General features: G+C 35.7%; 1 protein-coding gene across 13 annotated transcripts in view; it reads right to left on the bottom strand.

The window, feature by feature from the left end:
• PRKD1 (protein kinase D1) overlaps positions 1–15588 on the bottom strand; it is a 156910-nt gene that overhangs the window by 38054 nt on the left and 103268 nt on the right. For 7 of the 13 annotated variants that reach the window (XM_026068871.1, XM_026068883.1, XM_026068876.1 and 4 more), the window contains 3 exons: positions 14183–14314; positions 13306–13466; positions 10406–10429 (listed from right to left, as the gene is read on the bottom strand). In XM_026068871.1, the coding sequence (XP_025924656.1) occupies positions 10406–10429; positions 13306–13466; positions 14183–14314 (317 nt within the window). The remainder of the gene's footprint in view (positions 1–10405; positions 10430–13305; positions 13467–14182; positions 14315–15588) is intronic. The other 6 variants (XM_026068873.1, XM_026068878.1, XM_026068874.1 and 3 more) reach the window with 6 other exon arrangements.

Raw genomic sequence — 15588 nt, forward strand, 5'->3', positions numbered from 1 at the left:
AATAAAAACATGTAAGCCCACTTTTTCCTCTTATATTTTGTTTTATCCCCAAAGTAATTTTGAAAGGCAATATTTTTTGTGCAAACATTAAAAAGAAAATTATTACCTTGATCTACATACATGCAAGCTTTTGAGATCAGTATTTTCGATCACCTTTATTTATAATTTTTACTATCACTAACCTTACTGTTATTTAGATTATGCCTGACAGACCAGAACAGGTATTTTAATATGTGTTTATAAGCATGTATGGAGTGAGAAACACTAAGGTATGGAATCAAAAGAATTCCTGAAAGAAATGAGTTACATTATTTGTTAGCTAAATTCATTCCAATGTGAATATGATAATTATAGCAGAAAATGACTGACCCAGAAAACTGCCTCCCGCTAAGACCTGGCCTTGAGAGACAACCAAACTACACTCACAGTTAAGATGGAAAGAAGAAAATAAGTGACAAGATGCAGCTTGATCATTTAAAACTCAGCATGTCGCCTGTCATTTGGACGAGACCTGGTAACTCAAGGCTAGAAAATGAGTTTTTCATTCTCTAGTGAAGCTGAAGCTTCAGACTGGCCTAACCTGATAAGCTGTTTTGTTTCAAACTAATGATGCTATAGCAAATTCTCCATCTGAGATGACTGATTATTATTATTTCCTGGTCACCAAAACATAAAAATACATTTCTACATGCTTCTGTCTGAGACTCTTGGAGTAAACAGGCATTTGAAAGTCACTTTGATGGTAGAACTTGAGCAATTTTAGGCTTTGCCTTCTCAGGGTATTTGCCAACCAAAAAAACCAAGTCTCTTGCTTCTGAAAACCAGAGAGTTTTCTTACTGTGAACAGCAAAAGTTTTCTTTTGATTATGCTACAGAACTATCTGTCTTTCCAGAGAAGCATATGCAATAGATTTGCTGAACATTAGAGCTACCCTGATAATTGACAACAATCCCAACATCACATGCTTATTTATTTTAGAAATGCATTCCTGTCAAACCAAGAAGAAATATGCAAAATAAAATTGATTATCCAGTTACGTATGATCACCATAAATGAACTAGATTGAAACAAGTGTGGCAAAAGAAAGCATCTGTCTTTTCTTTATCACAAATGATACTGGAAAAGGTACAGGTAAATACTTTGATATTAAGTATTAACTTCTGGAATTTTAGCTCTTCCTGCTCTGTAAGCAGTTACACATATGAAAAAAATACTCTCAGTTTAGGATTATATTTATTTGATATCTTTCAATTAGTAACATTGGTGGTTATTATTTCCAAGGCAGATGATTGTACTAAGTTCCATGAAGTCAACATGAACAGGGCTTTGGATGGGAGGTTGGAAGCCCAGCGAGAAGGGAAGAATGGGCCAACATATGCAGCACAAACTCAGCGTGTGCAAGCTACCTGTAAATAACACAACTGGCACAACCCAGCACTTGTGGAAGAGACAAAGCTCAGAGAAGGAGCCAGAAAAACTGGCTCAGTCCTCTCAGGCTTCTCCTGTATGGAGGATAGGGACAATTTTGGTCCAGACTGATACTACTTGAATATTAATGCAATGCCTTACACCAGTCATTCATCCTTCAGCCCTGTACTACAGTCAGATATTTAGTTCTGAATCTACTGTTCGCAGCACAGGACTAAAACAGTTATATATAACACATTACATTTTGATATAGCTATTTTCTTTCTGAAGACAGTAATTCTTTAAAGGTTTGCCTTAACTCTAATCTGTCATCTCTAAGGCATTAGTCACAATACATTGCTATCTTCATCTTGAAAATAGACATTTTGGGGGACTTTTCACATGTAGTGACACTGCTCTTTTAAAATGTACTTTAATTGAAAAGGACAGATGGAATAGAGTAAGCATTTCTAAGGGGAAACAGTTATATTCAGTTTGTTTTCATTATGTCACTGCAACTAGAGCTCTCTCTTGATAAGCTTACTCTTGTCTAAAGTATGAATGATCCAACTGTCTCCTAACATCATGATGTCTCTTAGAGCCCTGCCTAATATCACCTAAAGTAAATCTGCTTTGTATTGTCATTCTTTGCCCTTGTTTTCCAAATTATTGCTAAATCAATACTTATTTGGGCAACTAAACACTGCTAAAAGCTTTATAAAMGTCCAAATAACTTATATCTAGTTACCTCATGCTCAAAGGATTTTAAGAAGCCAGTTTGGCAGTTTTTCCTCACTGAATGCCTTGCAGGTTTATAAACGTCAGTAGTGTTGCTTAAATGTACTAAGACTCATTTTAGGCATTTTTATAAGCGAGAGTGAGGCTTCCCTATAACAGTGGCTCTGACCGCTAAGATGGGCTACCTCGAGGTCTGATCAAATCTCAGGTGGGAATATGGGGTTGGGACTAATTATTTGCTATATTTGTTTCCTTCTCCAGTTTGATGGAGATGTTTTCAGTTTTGATGTGCTAGTATAGGCTTCCGGATTGTTCTGAGAAAATGTCAGGTAGGACAAAAAGTGAATTCTRTGCGCTATACATTGACTCTGATCAAGGATGAATCCTTACTGAAAGATAGCTCTGCAGCAGTCATGCATCATGGCATCAGCCTTGGTCAAAATCCAAGTTAGCATTAAAAGAGCTTTTGTACTTTTGGTTATTAAACTTGTGTTTCTTGTAAATTTCTACCAGTCACAGCACAGTTAGTAATTTCTGAGATTTACTTCAAGTCATACTTCACATGGCTGCTGTGAAATATAAGGGAATAGGCGATTAATTACATTTTTGCTAGTAATTTACGTGTTCTCTACGGTTCAAGCTGTAGTGGATACAAAACAAAGGTAGACTATTGGAAGGTCTAATGTAGAAAGTCAGTCTTCTAGACTGATCCCTACCTTAATTTTATTAGCATGATTTTAATATTCAAAATGCTGCTGACATTTCTGTTAAAAATAACGTACAGAGAATGCATAACAAGCTCAATAACAAACAACAATTTCATCACCTTTGCCTCCAAATAATTGAAAAAAATAGGTAGGCCTAAGATCACTCAAACAAATTGACTGTAGAACATCACTGTCGGTTTTTTCTATTCACAGTCCTATTTACAGAAAAAAGATATTTCAGCTTTTCTTTGTCATTCTGCAGTCACTGGACTGCAGAATAGCAGTATAGCACACTGTGCAACACACTAGCAATTCTTAATTTACAGTGTCTTCAGATCAAGTAGGTGGTAAAGTTGAATGTCACCTTCTCCCATGCTAGAAAAGACATCGACAGGCATGGATCTGCTGTCCCTCTTGCATGCCCAGGCCTGACATGACGCACTCCCACTCTTCCCCTCTTCCGGCCTGAGGTAACGTTACCGTCTGCTTTTTCTCACTCCAGTAAATAGTAAGGGAAGGTAAGCTGAAAGACGGCAGCAGCAGCCAGACCGGTCACCCCACCAGTGATTGACTGATTAGGAGGAGGATTAACTCCTCCATCTTGCCAACGATGAGCTTCTCCTCCCAATACTACACAAAATCCCTAACTGTCAATATCTCTCAACTTTAATTCCCAGTACTCCCAGCATATAAGAACACAACAGAAAGGTGAGAAGTCAGGACTTCTTTGGAGAGAGGTCCAATAGAGCAAAAATATCAAGGACTGCTCTTTCCAACCAATAGTATTTTGCATTTGACCATAATGCAAAAGGATTCTTTCTGTTGATGGAGATTAGCAATTGTCTGTCACAATTTAAGGTCCCCGAAAGAAAAGGGAATTATCCTATTTTCACCATAAAAGCAAGAATCCCTTCTTCAGCTGGTGTGCCTGGTTTGTTAGAAAGATAGATTAGTTTTTCCTGGTAGTCAGCCAGACCACTGACTCAGCAAATCTGGAAGCTTCCCAGGAAATGATTGCTTAATTGGATTACACCATGGAAACTAACAGCCTGCGCTGCTCCAAACACTAAACAGTCCTTTATAACAATCATCCTAGCAAGGTATTCTACGTTTTAACAGATCAGAATATAATTTTCCAAGTGACTAACAAACACAAAGCATGTGCAGATATTTAACTGCATGGATGTCCAACCAAGCCAGGGAAACTGTTCACACCCAGAGACTTCAATTCAGTCATGCCTTAAATAATGAGAATATCAAACAAACTACAGTTTGGGCTTACTTTTTTGAAAAATCTTTTTTTTTCCTCCAAGAAGGGAGAGATGCCAAACTTTTCTCCAACATGAGCCATTCTGCTTATCTCTTGTTTTTATTAGCTGATGTCTTGCCTCTCATTCTTGTGCAATTTCCTCCATTGGTAGGAATGTATAAAAGCTCCTCTGTGCTTATTTTGGTGGACTTTGCTAAAAGCTACTCGAGAACACACCTACTTGTCTCTAGTAGGCAGAAGCACAAAGTCATTGTACAGAATCTTGTCAGTGCAGGAAGGAAACAGTCCTCCAAATGGTTGCTACCCAAAGATAAAAATCCCTCAGCAGGAGATTCTTCCAGTCTTTTTATGCTGTCCAAATCCTCTTCATTACCACACAGACTTAAGAAACTTGAATAAATACTCATCCTCTGCCAATGGATTGATTCAGCTGTTCTCTTGCCTGGGTGAGGTTGACTGTCTTCCAGCACCACCACTTCCACCCCTCCCAGGCACAGAAAGCAAAGAAACTTTAGGGAGGTGCTGAAGGGACTAATGGGAAGCAATATAAGCTGACTGACTGGATGGAGAATTGGTCTTTTGGGAACAGAGACAGGGACAGCCCTCCAATCCAACCACACAGACTAGCCTAAAATATAAAACAGACTGCTATTTCCCTGACTCATTTTAATAGGTTTCAATAGTCCTACTGAAAATCTCCCAGGGATTCTGATAAATGTTACTGGAAAGCTTTGCATTCTAGAGGAGTCAGAAAAGAAAAACTTTATTTTTGACATTTGATCATCTTATTTCAAATTATGCTTCCAGAAACACATTCAAGTCAGTAAATTTCACCCAAAATAGTACAGGCTGTACATCCTATACTTTCCTAAATATACATTTTTTCCAAAACTGTTCAAAAAGAAGTGCCGATCTTTTGCAGGCTTAATATATAAAATGTATTGTGAAATTATTCCTGTACATTACACTGAGTTATCCAGTCAAAAACTACACAGGTATTTCTACATTTTTTAAGCGTTTGCCAAAACAAAAGAAACAAACTATCATGAGCTACTTTATTTACTTGAACAATAAAGAATGATGACGTATATATAAAAAAAAAAAGCAAAAACATCTAGCCACATGATGTTTCAGTGTTGCATACTTGCTATAACATGTATTTCTTCCCTATCCTGAAGGCAGATGATAAAGCCTTAATATGTTCATGTACACATTTTTCACAGAAACCTACTGTCAAATGAGGTGCTATGTATCTATGTCACTGCAGAAACTACCATGCTTTTTATGCAATGTAAATGTTAACTTTCTTTTACAAACAAAATGATGTGACTGTAACTTAATGCTAGTCAGGGAAACAAATTTTCAATTAAATATAGTGAAATACCACACTTAAAACTGAATCAAGCGTGTTGTCTTTTGAGGCTTCTTACACTCTTCTCCTTAAGACAAGTGTATGATTTAATCCTGCAAGAACCATACTAAAGATACCTATGGTCTGAAAAAACACTTAAATGAACACATCAAAGAACTGACTTCAGTACAATCTGTTAACATTAAACTATCCACAGATGGAAATTATTATGTACCCTGCACCTCCTGCTCAGACATCAATGCCAGCAAACAGTGGTTTGAATGCTCTGTCTGTAACCTGCTTTATTTTGTAAAGTAACAAGAAACAATTACTGGCTTTCAGCAGTAGTTATGTGACTACATTAACTTCTCAGGCAGAGTCAGGGATTTCCCAGAACGAAAGCACTTTGTTGGCAAAGGAGTTGCTAGTGACTGCAGGCATATTAGGATTTATGTAGAATGAAGCTTTTTTTCTGCATCTCACAGACATAATTTTTTCAACAATATTAGGTTTAGTTTGATCTTCTATAGTATGTTTCATAATTTTAAGTATAATAATTTTAAGTATAATAATTTTAAGTAATGAATAATTTTAATATAAGTATCTTCCACTACTAGAATGGCCACACTATAAGCAAGGCTCAGCAGCTCAGTTGTGCCTAATGTATAGAACTAATAATAAAAAAAGGCACATACCATGATACAAAAGTGGTGTAGCCAAGATATAATACAAAATAAAACACTTCAGACTTGTAATGGACAGCTGAAGTCTAGAGAAACCAGCTTGATGAGGCTTGGCTACAGGGAGGGAGCTGTTGGGCATTAGGATGTTATCAGTGCAGAAAATTAAAGTTATATATTAGAAGGGAAAGCATCACTGAACAAGTAGAGAAAACAGACTGCTTTGAAGGCTTACTCAGAATACAAACATAAGGTTCTTTTACCATTTCAGAAGACCCAGTGCCAACATGGAGGATATTTCAGAGAGGTTAGGAAAGTAAAATGTGTGCTGCAGATTTTTTTTATTTTATTTTTTTTTAAGATATGTGCAAACACTTGTGTTAGTACTCAGAAACTATGAAAACAGCTTTGAGTGTATGTTTGCTTAGGCATGGCATGCACTCCTAAAGAATTCTTATTGCCACAACATCAGAGCAACTAAGAGACCTCAGTTYAAGCTGTGGAGACTTATGTGAAGGATTGTAGGCTGATATCTGTTAGCTGAAGCTCTCAGAAGTAGGTTCTGGACCCTTTTCAGCTTCTTTGGGCTTAAAGAACTTAGTGTATTCAGCAGCTGGATCTACTCCCAGCAACTGGTGAGCTGCCAGCAGAGGAGGAGGGGGAAGATAGGCAAAGCTTCACTAGATTTTTAAGAGTTCAGAGCTATCCCACGATTTGAATGTCTTTCTTATGAATAAAATAGAGTATCTAAGTATACTTGGTAATTACTTGAGGACAAGAATAACTTAAGCCTCTCTTCTCTTCCAAGTTGAAGAACCAAATACCGATAAAACCTTTTCAGGGGATCAGGGTTCACCAAGAAGTTGCATCAAAAAACATCACCACACATGGCATACACAAAATTGCAGGAAATGCAGATCTTAAGTTGTTTACCATTTTCTCTTCTAGCTATCTTCTTAGATATTTGGCAAAGATTAGGTGCAAAATTAATATAATATCTAATACTTCCCTAAATATACACTTTTTTAACTTTAAATAATTGTCTCAATCATCATTTTGATCTCATCTTGCTGTGATGAACTTCTGAAGCAACTATATTCAGGCACTGAGAGCTGAGAAGCTTTAATATAGCTTTAATCACTGCTTTCATAACATTCCTGTGCAATATAAAAAAATTCACATCTTTCTTTGTCAATAGTAACGTACTATGTCAGAGCTTTTAGTTCTAAACACCATCAACAGGCTACATTACTGTTTCCATTTAAACAAGAGCAAAACATCTACATCCCCTTATAAGCTGGAGTCCATTGTCCACTGTTCCTACATCGTAATAGTCACATCAATCTGCCTTTTATTACATAAAACATACTTTAAGCATAAAGTGTCTTCGTATGGATGTGATCACCTCCGTAAGGCCTATTTATGTTGCTAAACTACCACTACTGCGACAAGAAATCCTACAGTATTATTTAGTGCATGACAGCTACATGGACTACCACTACGGTATGCACAGCAATGCGTAATGTAGGCCATTTACAAATTCACCTTCTGCATCCCAGAACATTTTAATTTAGGGTTCAGCTGAACTTTGAATTTCATAGATTTGTAATGCCTTAAGGACAAAAGGGAACTACACTTTTAATATTTTTTGTTTGGTTGTTCTTTACCTTTAATAAGTATTAATATTTTAAATAATTGTACAAAAACAAGTTAACTAAATCATGGTACCTGTAGAATTAATTTATAGTCATATTTTAATATTTAACTTTCAATGTCAGGTTCATTTTGAGTTCTTGATTCTCAGTCTCTCCAGTGTGATGAAGCTAGAACATAGGGGTGAATCTGGCCCAAAAGTACTTAGTTTAAACTTTATTTAAGATTGATTTAGCTCACAGGATATATTTTAAACTTTAATGAACGATTTTAATAACGTCTTGATTTTGGGCTACAAAAAACTTCAAGTAGCACTCCCCAAAATAGCATAGGGATTTTTATTAAACAAATGAGGACACTGAAGAGCAGTGATCATAGCTCAGACAGGAATGTGCATGTACATCAGTGGAGCATGCATGGATAACTAGGAGATGACGGGAAGAGAAAATAACTATGAGTGGTATTAATTCAGAATTAACTGAAGTGTCCATCCTCAAGAATAAATATTAATTTTGCCCCTGAAGAACTTCACTCTAATGAACTCGAATGTATCCATTAGAGAAGGACTTCTCTGTAATTAAAGTTGGCTTAAGGCACAGACAAAGCTGCTCTCAGTTGTGACACCCTTCTTTAAGCCTTCCCTCAGGGCTCCTTCTTTCTGGTCCAAGGAGTCCAGGAGGCATACAAGCTCCAAAAGCACTGGAACCGGGAAAAGGAGATGTGTTTTCTTCTCTCTGCCCGTGGGAAAAGAAGGCTTCATGGAATGTGAATTTCTTAGTCAATGGAAATCAGGATTCTCTATTTCAGAGGAGTAAGAGAAATGAGTGACTATATTAAGGGCTGAGAGGGAGGAAGAAAGAGGAAAGAGCCATCCAGAACTTAAAACAATTCCCTCCCAGAGACTCTGCTGTCCTAGTTCTGCAAAATCACTTTTCCCTATATAGCGAAGAAGCCTCAAGCCAACTCTGCATATAGTGAATTTGCAGAGGCAGTCAACACCTAACGTTCCATATTCTATTAGTACTACCTAAATGACTTTTCTAAATAAAATGAAGTAAATTACTTTGTAAAAATTAATTACTAATTCTGTATCGAAAAGCATAATATGTAGATAACTACATAATACTCCACTTACCTGTACCTCATAAGACACAGCATTCATTTTTAAATGCAAAACTCAGTTAGGCTTTTTCTGAGAAATCGTTGGCAACGTGTTTAAAAAATTACCTTAACGCATCAACATTCATCACTTTTGGAGGAATGAATAAAACTTACCAAAGTAATGAAAACATTTATAACATAGAAATAAAATGGTGTTGTGTCATAATAATGTATTTTAAAGCAAAAAAATTGACTGTAAATTTTTTTCTGTTTTTACAAAAGAAACATTATTTTGTTTTTCTCCAAATAATATCTATGGTTTTTTTGAAGACTACTTTAAGTAACTATTAATTTAGTGCAATCCATCACTGTCTGGAATGATGGATTCATCTTTTTCAAACAGCACATACTTAGAATAAAGTTATGTTCAATATTATAAAGACTCTATTCTATATATGCTTGTTTATATTGTTTTAAGGCCATTCTGTGAAATAATACTTCTAGGGTATGTTGCTTAGGTACTTTATAATAAGAACACATGTAGGAAGAAATAAAGTTATTTTTTTTAAAGAAATAGAAATTTGGCCATGACAATCTTCAGTTCAGCGTGACACAGTATTCCTCAGATTAAGTATCTAGTATTTCTAAAAAGGAAAATATTTGCAAAGCCTGCTGCCTTTCTCTGGCTGCATATTAAATATATACTGCAAGGGAAAGATGCCAAGATTTCACAGTTTAAAAAATTTTTGCAACTTATAACACTGAACAAACTTATTGGGAAAAAACCATACTGAAAGCCAAAGAGGACAACCTTTGACATGTAGCATCCATTATAAAAACATAGAAATATGGTTTTCTTTTTAAGATAGATTGATACTCTTTATAGTTATAACTTAGTTGTACACTGATTTTTCATATTTTTGTTTACTTCAGAACTGTAGAATCCTCGACTGATTTTATTGAATGCAACTGTATTCTGAAAAATAACTGCACTGCATTATGATATTATAAGTTTATTGCTAGTGAGTGCTGAAAGGTCAGACTTGCTCAGCTTAAAATAAAATGTTTATATTCTGTACTACTCCAGCAAATTCCCAGTGTTCTGAAAGTGAGGTTGAAATTCTCCTCCATTTTATTGGTGTATTAGCACCAATAAAAAGGACAATGGTCAAAGCAATGACATCTACCATGCCTAAGAAATTAAAGTGCCACTTCTGTATCAAAACATTTTAAATTTAAGAGGCTTTAGCTAATTTTACTTTTTAATATAGGCAGAATTATGACCTTCATTTTGGAATCTGGACTTTTTTTGGAGTTACGCACCAGATATACTCTTTCTAAAGGAAAAATAAAACAAATGCCTTTGAGTTCTGAAGATCATAAAGCACGAATCCAGATAAATTCCTGCATTTTTTCGTATTGATGCTAACTGATAATCAACAAAAGAGGATGTTCATGATATAGTATGACGGACAGCAGAGTAAATTTAGTACATACCTCATAGCCAGGGCTGACAGGAGACTGAGACAGGAAGTTGGAAAGAAGGAAAACAGAACAAAGAAATAAGAAAAAAAAAGACAGAAAATAATGTTACTTTGGAAGCAAGCATGAATGTGCTATTATTTCATAATTTCATTCTATGTTATAGAATGTAAAAGAATTGCATTTGAGCTATGAAAGGTAGAAATCTGGGTTACCTAGCATCCTCCTAGAATTCCACATTTTTAGCATTTCTCTTTGGTGAGTTGTACACTACTAATAAGTTAAGAAGGAAAAAAAAAAGATATTTTAATCTTTGGATCAAGAGTTTTAAAGCTGCCTTTAAATATAGTCCCCAGTCAATTTTCAGCTCAAATGAAAGACTTTATTGGCTAATGCAGACATATTTATACCAAACTGAAGCTATGTCTGTATGTGGTAGTTTCCTATGAAAGGATAATTAAAGTACTGTTTGCAGGATTCCACATTATCCTGTCTCAAAGATTTTTCAAATGCTGTAACTTCATAAGTAGAAAGATATTCTCTTTTTCCAGCAGCCAGACTTACAAGCTAAATTTAACACTGCAAGCTAACGTTGGCTTCTTTCTCTTTCACACAACATCAACAATAAAGATTCTGAAATCATAACTCTGTTAACAATTCCATCTATGAAACATCTCCAGGAACTCATTCTTTCTCAAACACTCTGACTCTGCACAGTAAATAGAGGTAAAAATAACATTTATTTTGGTCATATTTGAATAAGTGGCAGATCTCTGATTTAATTCAGTGACCCCACGCAGCAGTTATGTTCTGCTATCAGTGACTCAATAAAGTGCCCTGCCAATAAAAACAATAATAGTGAATGATGCAGTTTTGTGGACAAGGATGATGTCTTTTAGTATATTCGCACAAACGCTAGAAGAATGAAACACATTCCAAAGTGCATGCTTTGATTGATACCACAGCATAAACTGCAATAAAACTTATCTCATGAGCACTGCAAAAGAATGGAGTCCAAAGGACAGATTTGACATATGAGACCTGACAAAGCTTATGCACACTTAAAAAAAGAGGGGGAAAAAAAGAAAACTATTCAATGCAAAAAAACAAAACAAAAAACAGGTAGAAGCATTATCTGAGATCACTTCTGAAAATTTGGTAAATTAYACCAGGATTTCCAGAAATAAAGATGAAATCTGAAAGCTATCTGTTTAGTTTCTCTAGGCTTAAGCCTGTGACTTTCTGTAAACATATTTTCTTTCTCTCTGTGTGTGCAAATGCACACTAGCATATGTGCGTGTGGGTGCACATGTGTGAAGTTCTGAATCMTCAGCTTGAATACCCTGATGATTACGACTTCTTAGAGAAGTATAGTCTGCAGTATGTATGAAACTTACTGTATTTCTTCACTGGAAAACTCCCACTGATAATTTTAATATTTGCAAAAGCAGACTTAAAATACATGTCTTTGCAAAACATGTATTTAATATAAAGAATATATCAGCTACCACCAGAGTCCTACAGTTAAAAAGGTTTTCAAAATGAAAATTTTTTGTTATCTTGAAACTGTACAGCATGTGGTGTCTATTTATACAGAGTATATGAAGGCTCTCACCCATACGACATTTTTAACCACAATGCCAGAAGCAATTCAGAATGAGGGCTGGGCTTCCTCATAATTTTATTTTGTATTGGCCTGAATAAGTCAGCATTTGAAAAACAAACTTCTGAGAATTATGAATAATCTATGAAGATTTGTTGCTATGCTTTTTGCTGAACTTAAGCACTCCATTTATGCAGCTTTTCAATTAAAAATACAGATTCATAATGTTAACCTTAATTTCCAAGTAGCTTTAGGTTAATGATAATCAGTAGCATAAGTACATAATTATGGTTTGTAGATGGTACTCCATGTAACACTAGGTCTGCATCATTTGCAATACTGTCCTTTTAGTGTGTCAAGTTTAATAAGTGTAATATTCTAATTGAGAGGAAAACAAGAGAATAATTGTTGTGTATGCTTCTAAATTCTTTCCTCTCTTTTACACCTTAAAGTTTTCAAAGCTTTCACTTAGGGGTGTATTCATTTCTGTACACACAGCATAAATTCTTAACTATTCAAGTATGTTATGGCCATGAGTACTAAAAGGAACAAACGTTCCAAAGATTAAAAAAATACACATAAATCTAACTTATTCCAGTCAATAAACTGTGTTCTCAGAAGACTTGTTTTCAGGATGGAAAACTGCATATACTATATAAGAGTATATACAAGTATACTGTTTATGCACATGTGTGTACACTGTGCATCAATATATATGCACGCATATATACAGCTATACACATACATGACATATATAAAACATTTATCACAAATCTCAGTTTAAGGAAATAGTGGAGATTCCTCTTACTTCCTTCTGAACACAAAGAACCCCAAACATTCTCAAGAAATAATCTAAATATACAGACTCAAAATAATTAACTGGAGCATGGAATCTGATACAGTGGAATTTGGCTCACAGTGTTCTCCCGAGGTCATTTCTTTGCTATATCATGAACCAACGAATACAATGGTCTAACACAGGAGAAATTCAATTCCGAGTTCCAGAGAAGACATCCTCCAACAAGTTGCAGCACCAATTAGCACGGGTGGCAAGTATGGACCTTCAAAATAACCTAATTCTTCACAATGGGAGAAGAATCCTGGGAGCATCGGAAGCAACAATTTCTCACACATACCTTTGGCTACTGACCTCCATGTTATATTAAGATGCCTTTTTTCACTACAAAGCTTTATAATTTACATACCAGCCTCATCTGTAGTCTGTAACAGGCAAAATCAGATCCTATAGCATTAAATGTCATTGTTTCTCAACAGCAACATCTATTGCCTTTATAACTAGGGAATTCCATACCAGAAGAGCTTCATCTGGCGTGCTAGGTGAGGGCTCTGCAGAAACTGTCCGAATAGTGCTGAGTCCTGTTAAGGAAACATTTGACAGGCGCCTTTTACGTACACCACTGCAGTTGTTAGGGATTTTAAATGCACATCTCTTATGGTAATTTAGACCACATCCTGAAAAGAGAAATTTAAAACCACCTGATTACAGTTTATTGCAGGGAAAAAACAAAGAACATTTTTCCAGTGAACAAAAATGACACCCTTATTTTTGCTGAAATTTTCTTCCTCAACTCTGCGGCTTAGCTCCTAAATTCTACGGGTGTTTAGGGAGACAATGTTATGTGCTTTGGAAAGCTATACCTATAGCTAGTGTTTATTCTTGGATTCTCCAAAAATCTGTGTTCTAAAAGCACATGAGAGTCCTGTGGTCAGCATCGGGAAGGTAAGATACAAGTCTGCCACCGGAAATGGACACGCAGTCCTGCGGCAGTCAAAACAGTTGTGGCAAAAGGAGAAAAGAAGATACCTAGTATAACCTCCTATGGACTGACAGCAATTTCAATTTAATTAACTAAATTAAACTGATATAAAATTAGATATAGGAAATAGGCTCAGGATAAGAGAAGTGTAAATAAGACTCAGATAACCCTTCCTTAAAAATACATATAGACTAATTTTTTATGCTTCAAATTATGGAGTAATACTAGAAAATCTCAGAGCAGTTAAATCCTTAATCAATTAATTGTTTAGTTAGTTAGTTCCTACTGTTGCCACCTACTGTAAAATTGTTCTCGTGGCCAAGCAATTTAAAAGCAGAATTGGAGACAACACGCACAAACAGAACAGTCCAGTCACTTTGAGCCTGAAAAGTTCATCTCGCTGCCACTTACCTTCACATTTGAGTCCCTGCCGCACCAGTCCCCACAGCATTTCTCCACAGTGGTCACAAAAGGCTGGTGCTCGATAAGAATGGACAAAAAGAGCATGAGGTCGGATTTGAAAATCTTCAAATGTAGCAGAAGCTGTAATAACAAGATCATTCCAAACTGAAGAAAATTAATAACATAGCTAATATCCTTCATTTTTATGGTATTTTATCACAAAACAAAACAAAATACCCTTTGGTAATTATTATTATGACTTTCCTCTTTATTCATGCAGAATATGCTGTAAAAGGACACGATGAACTTTGAATTGTACATAGGCCATTGTACTACATTTTAAACACAAAACATTGATATATTCCACCATACTACAACACCATCAGAAAAAAATAAACCTGCTTTTAAAAATTTGCCGCACACCTGCATAATTTTCTTTTAAATAAACTCAAAACAAAGCTAACAATCTCCTGATGTTGTATGAATTATATGCTCTGTCTTGAGCATCTGATGTCTTTGTTTGTAATTCATCCATAAGTTTGTCATTTACATTACCTGTTATTAATTGGATAGCAGCTAAAATTTAATCAAAGATAGGACCATGCTTGGACTGGCACTGTACACAAAGGTACGCAGACACAAACAGAGAAACAGCCCAACCCTAGAGAACTGTCAAATAAATAGAGAGAAGGCAACCTTGGGCAACAAATGGATCAGACACACAAGTGGAGTAAAAAAGGAGAATGCAACAAAGTCTTATTAATACTTTTTCTCTCTCTCTCTCTCTCTCTCTTTTTTTTTTTTTTTTACTGTAAGGGCATGTATTAAAGGTAGGGTAAAGATAGTAGGGACATACAGGAGAAGGAAGTGAGGGGGTATAAAGTCAGAAGGAGAAGAATAAAAGGGACAACATGAAAGGGGACTAAGGATAGGATTCATCAATGAAGAGAATAGGAGAGAATATATTTTGCCAATCTAAGCCTCTGGAGAAAACCATTCCTCTCCACTGAACATAAAGAGAACCTGAATGACTAATAAAATTAAGACAACTAAAAGTAGATGAGATGAAGTCCCCAATCCTGAGAGGGAGAAGGATTGAAGCAAACAGCCAGCAAACTAAAAGGCATCAAAATTCTGTACGAAAAATAGCTGTAAAAAGAAGAAAATTCTCTAAATATCTCTAAAACTCTATTCTGAATGATTCTGCTGAAGTACATGAATTAGCGGTATGATTGGCAAATCTTTCCCAAAACAACACAGCAGGTAAGGCATGAGTTAATCCCTAGCTGCAAATTACCACCCAAAATAGGTGACTCCCTACCACAGAGTTTTAGGTTCAGTGTTTGTCTTAATGGTCACCCTTTCACTCTTATCTTCACTGCAGCATAAAATAGCTCCTGTGATGTCTGTTCCTG

The sequence above is a fragment of the Apteryx rowi genome, unplaced genomic scaffold (assembly GCF_003343035.1).
Source record: "Apteryx rowi isolate R43461 unplaced genomic scaffold, aptRow1 scaffold_280, whole genome shotgun sequence".
NCBI classification, from domain to species: Eukaryota; Metazoa; Chordata; class Aves; order Apterygiformes; family Apterygidae; genus Apteryx; species Apteryx rowi.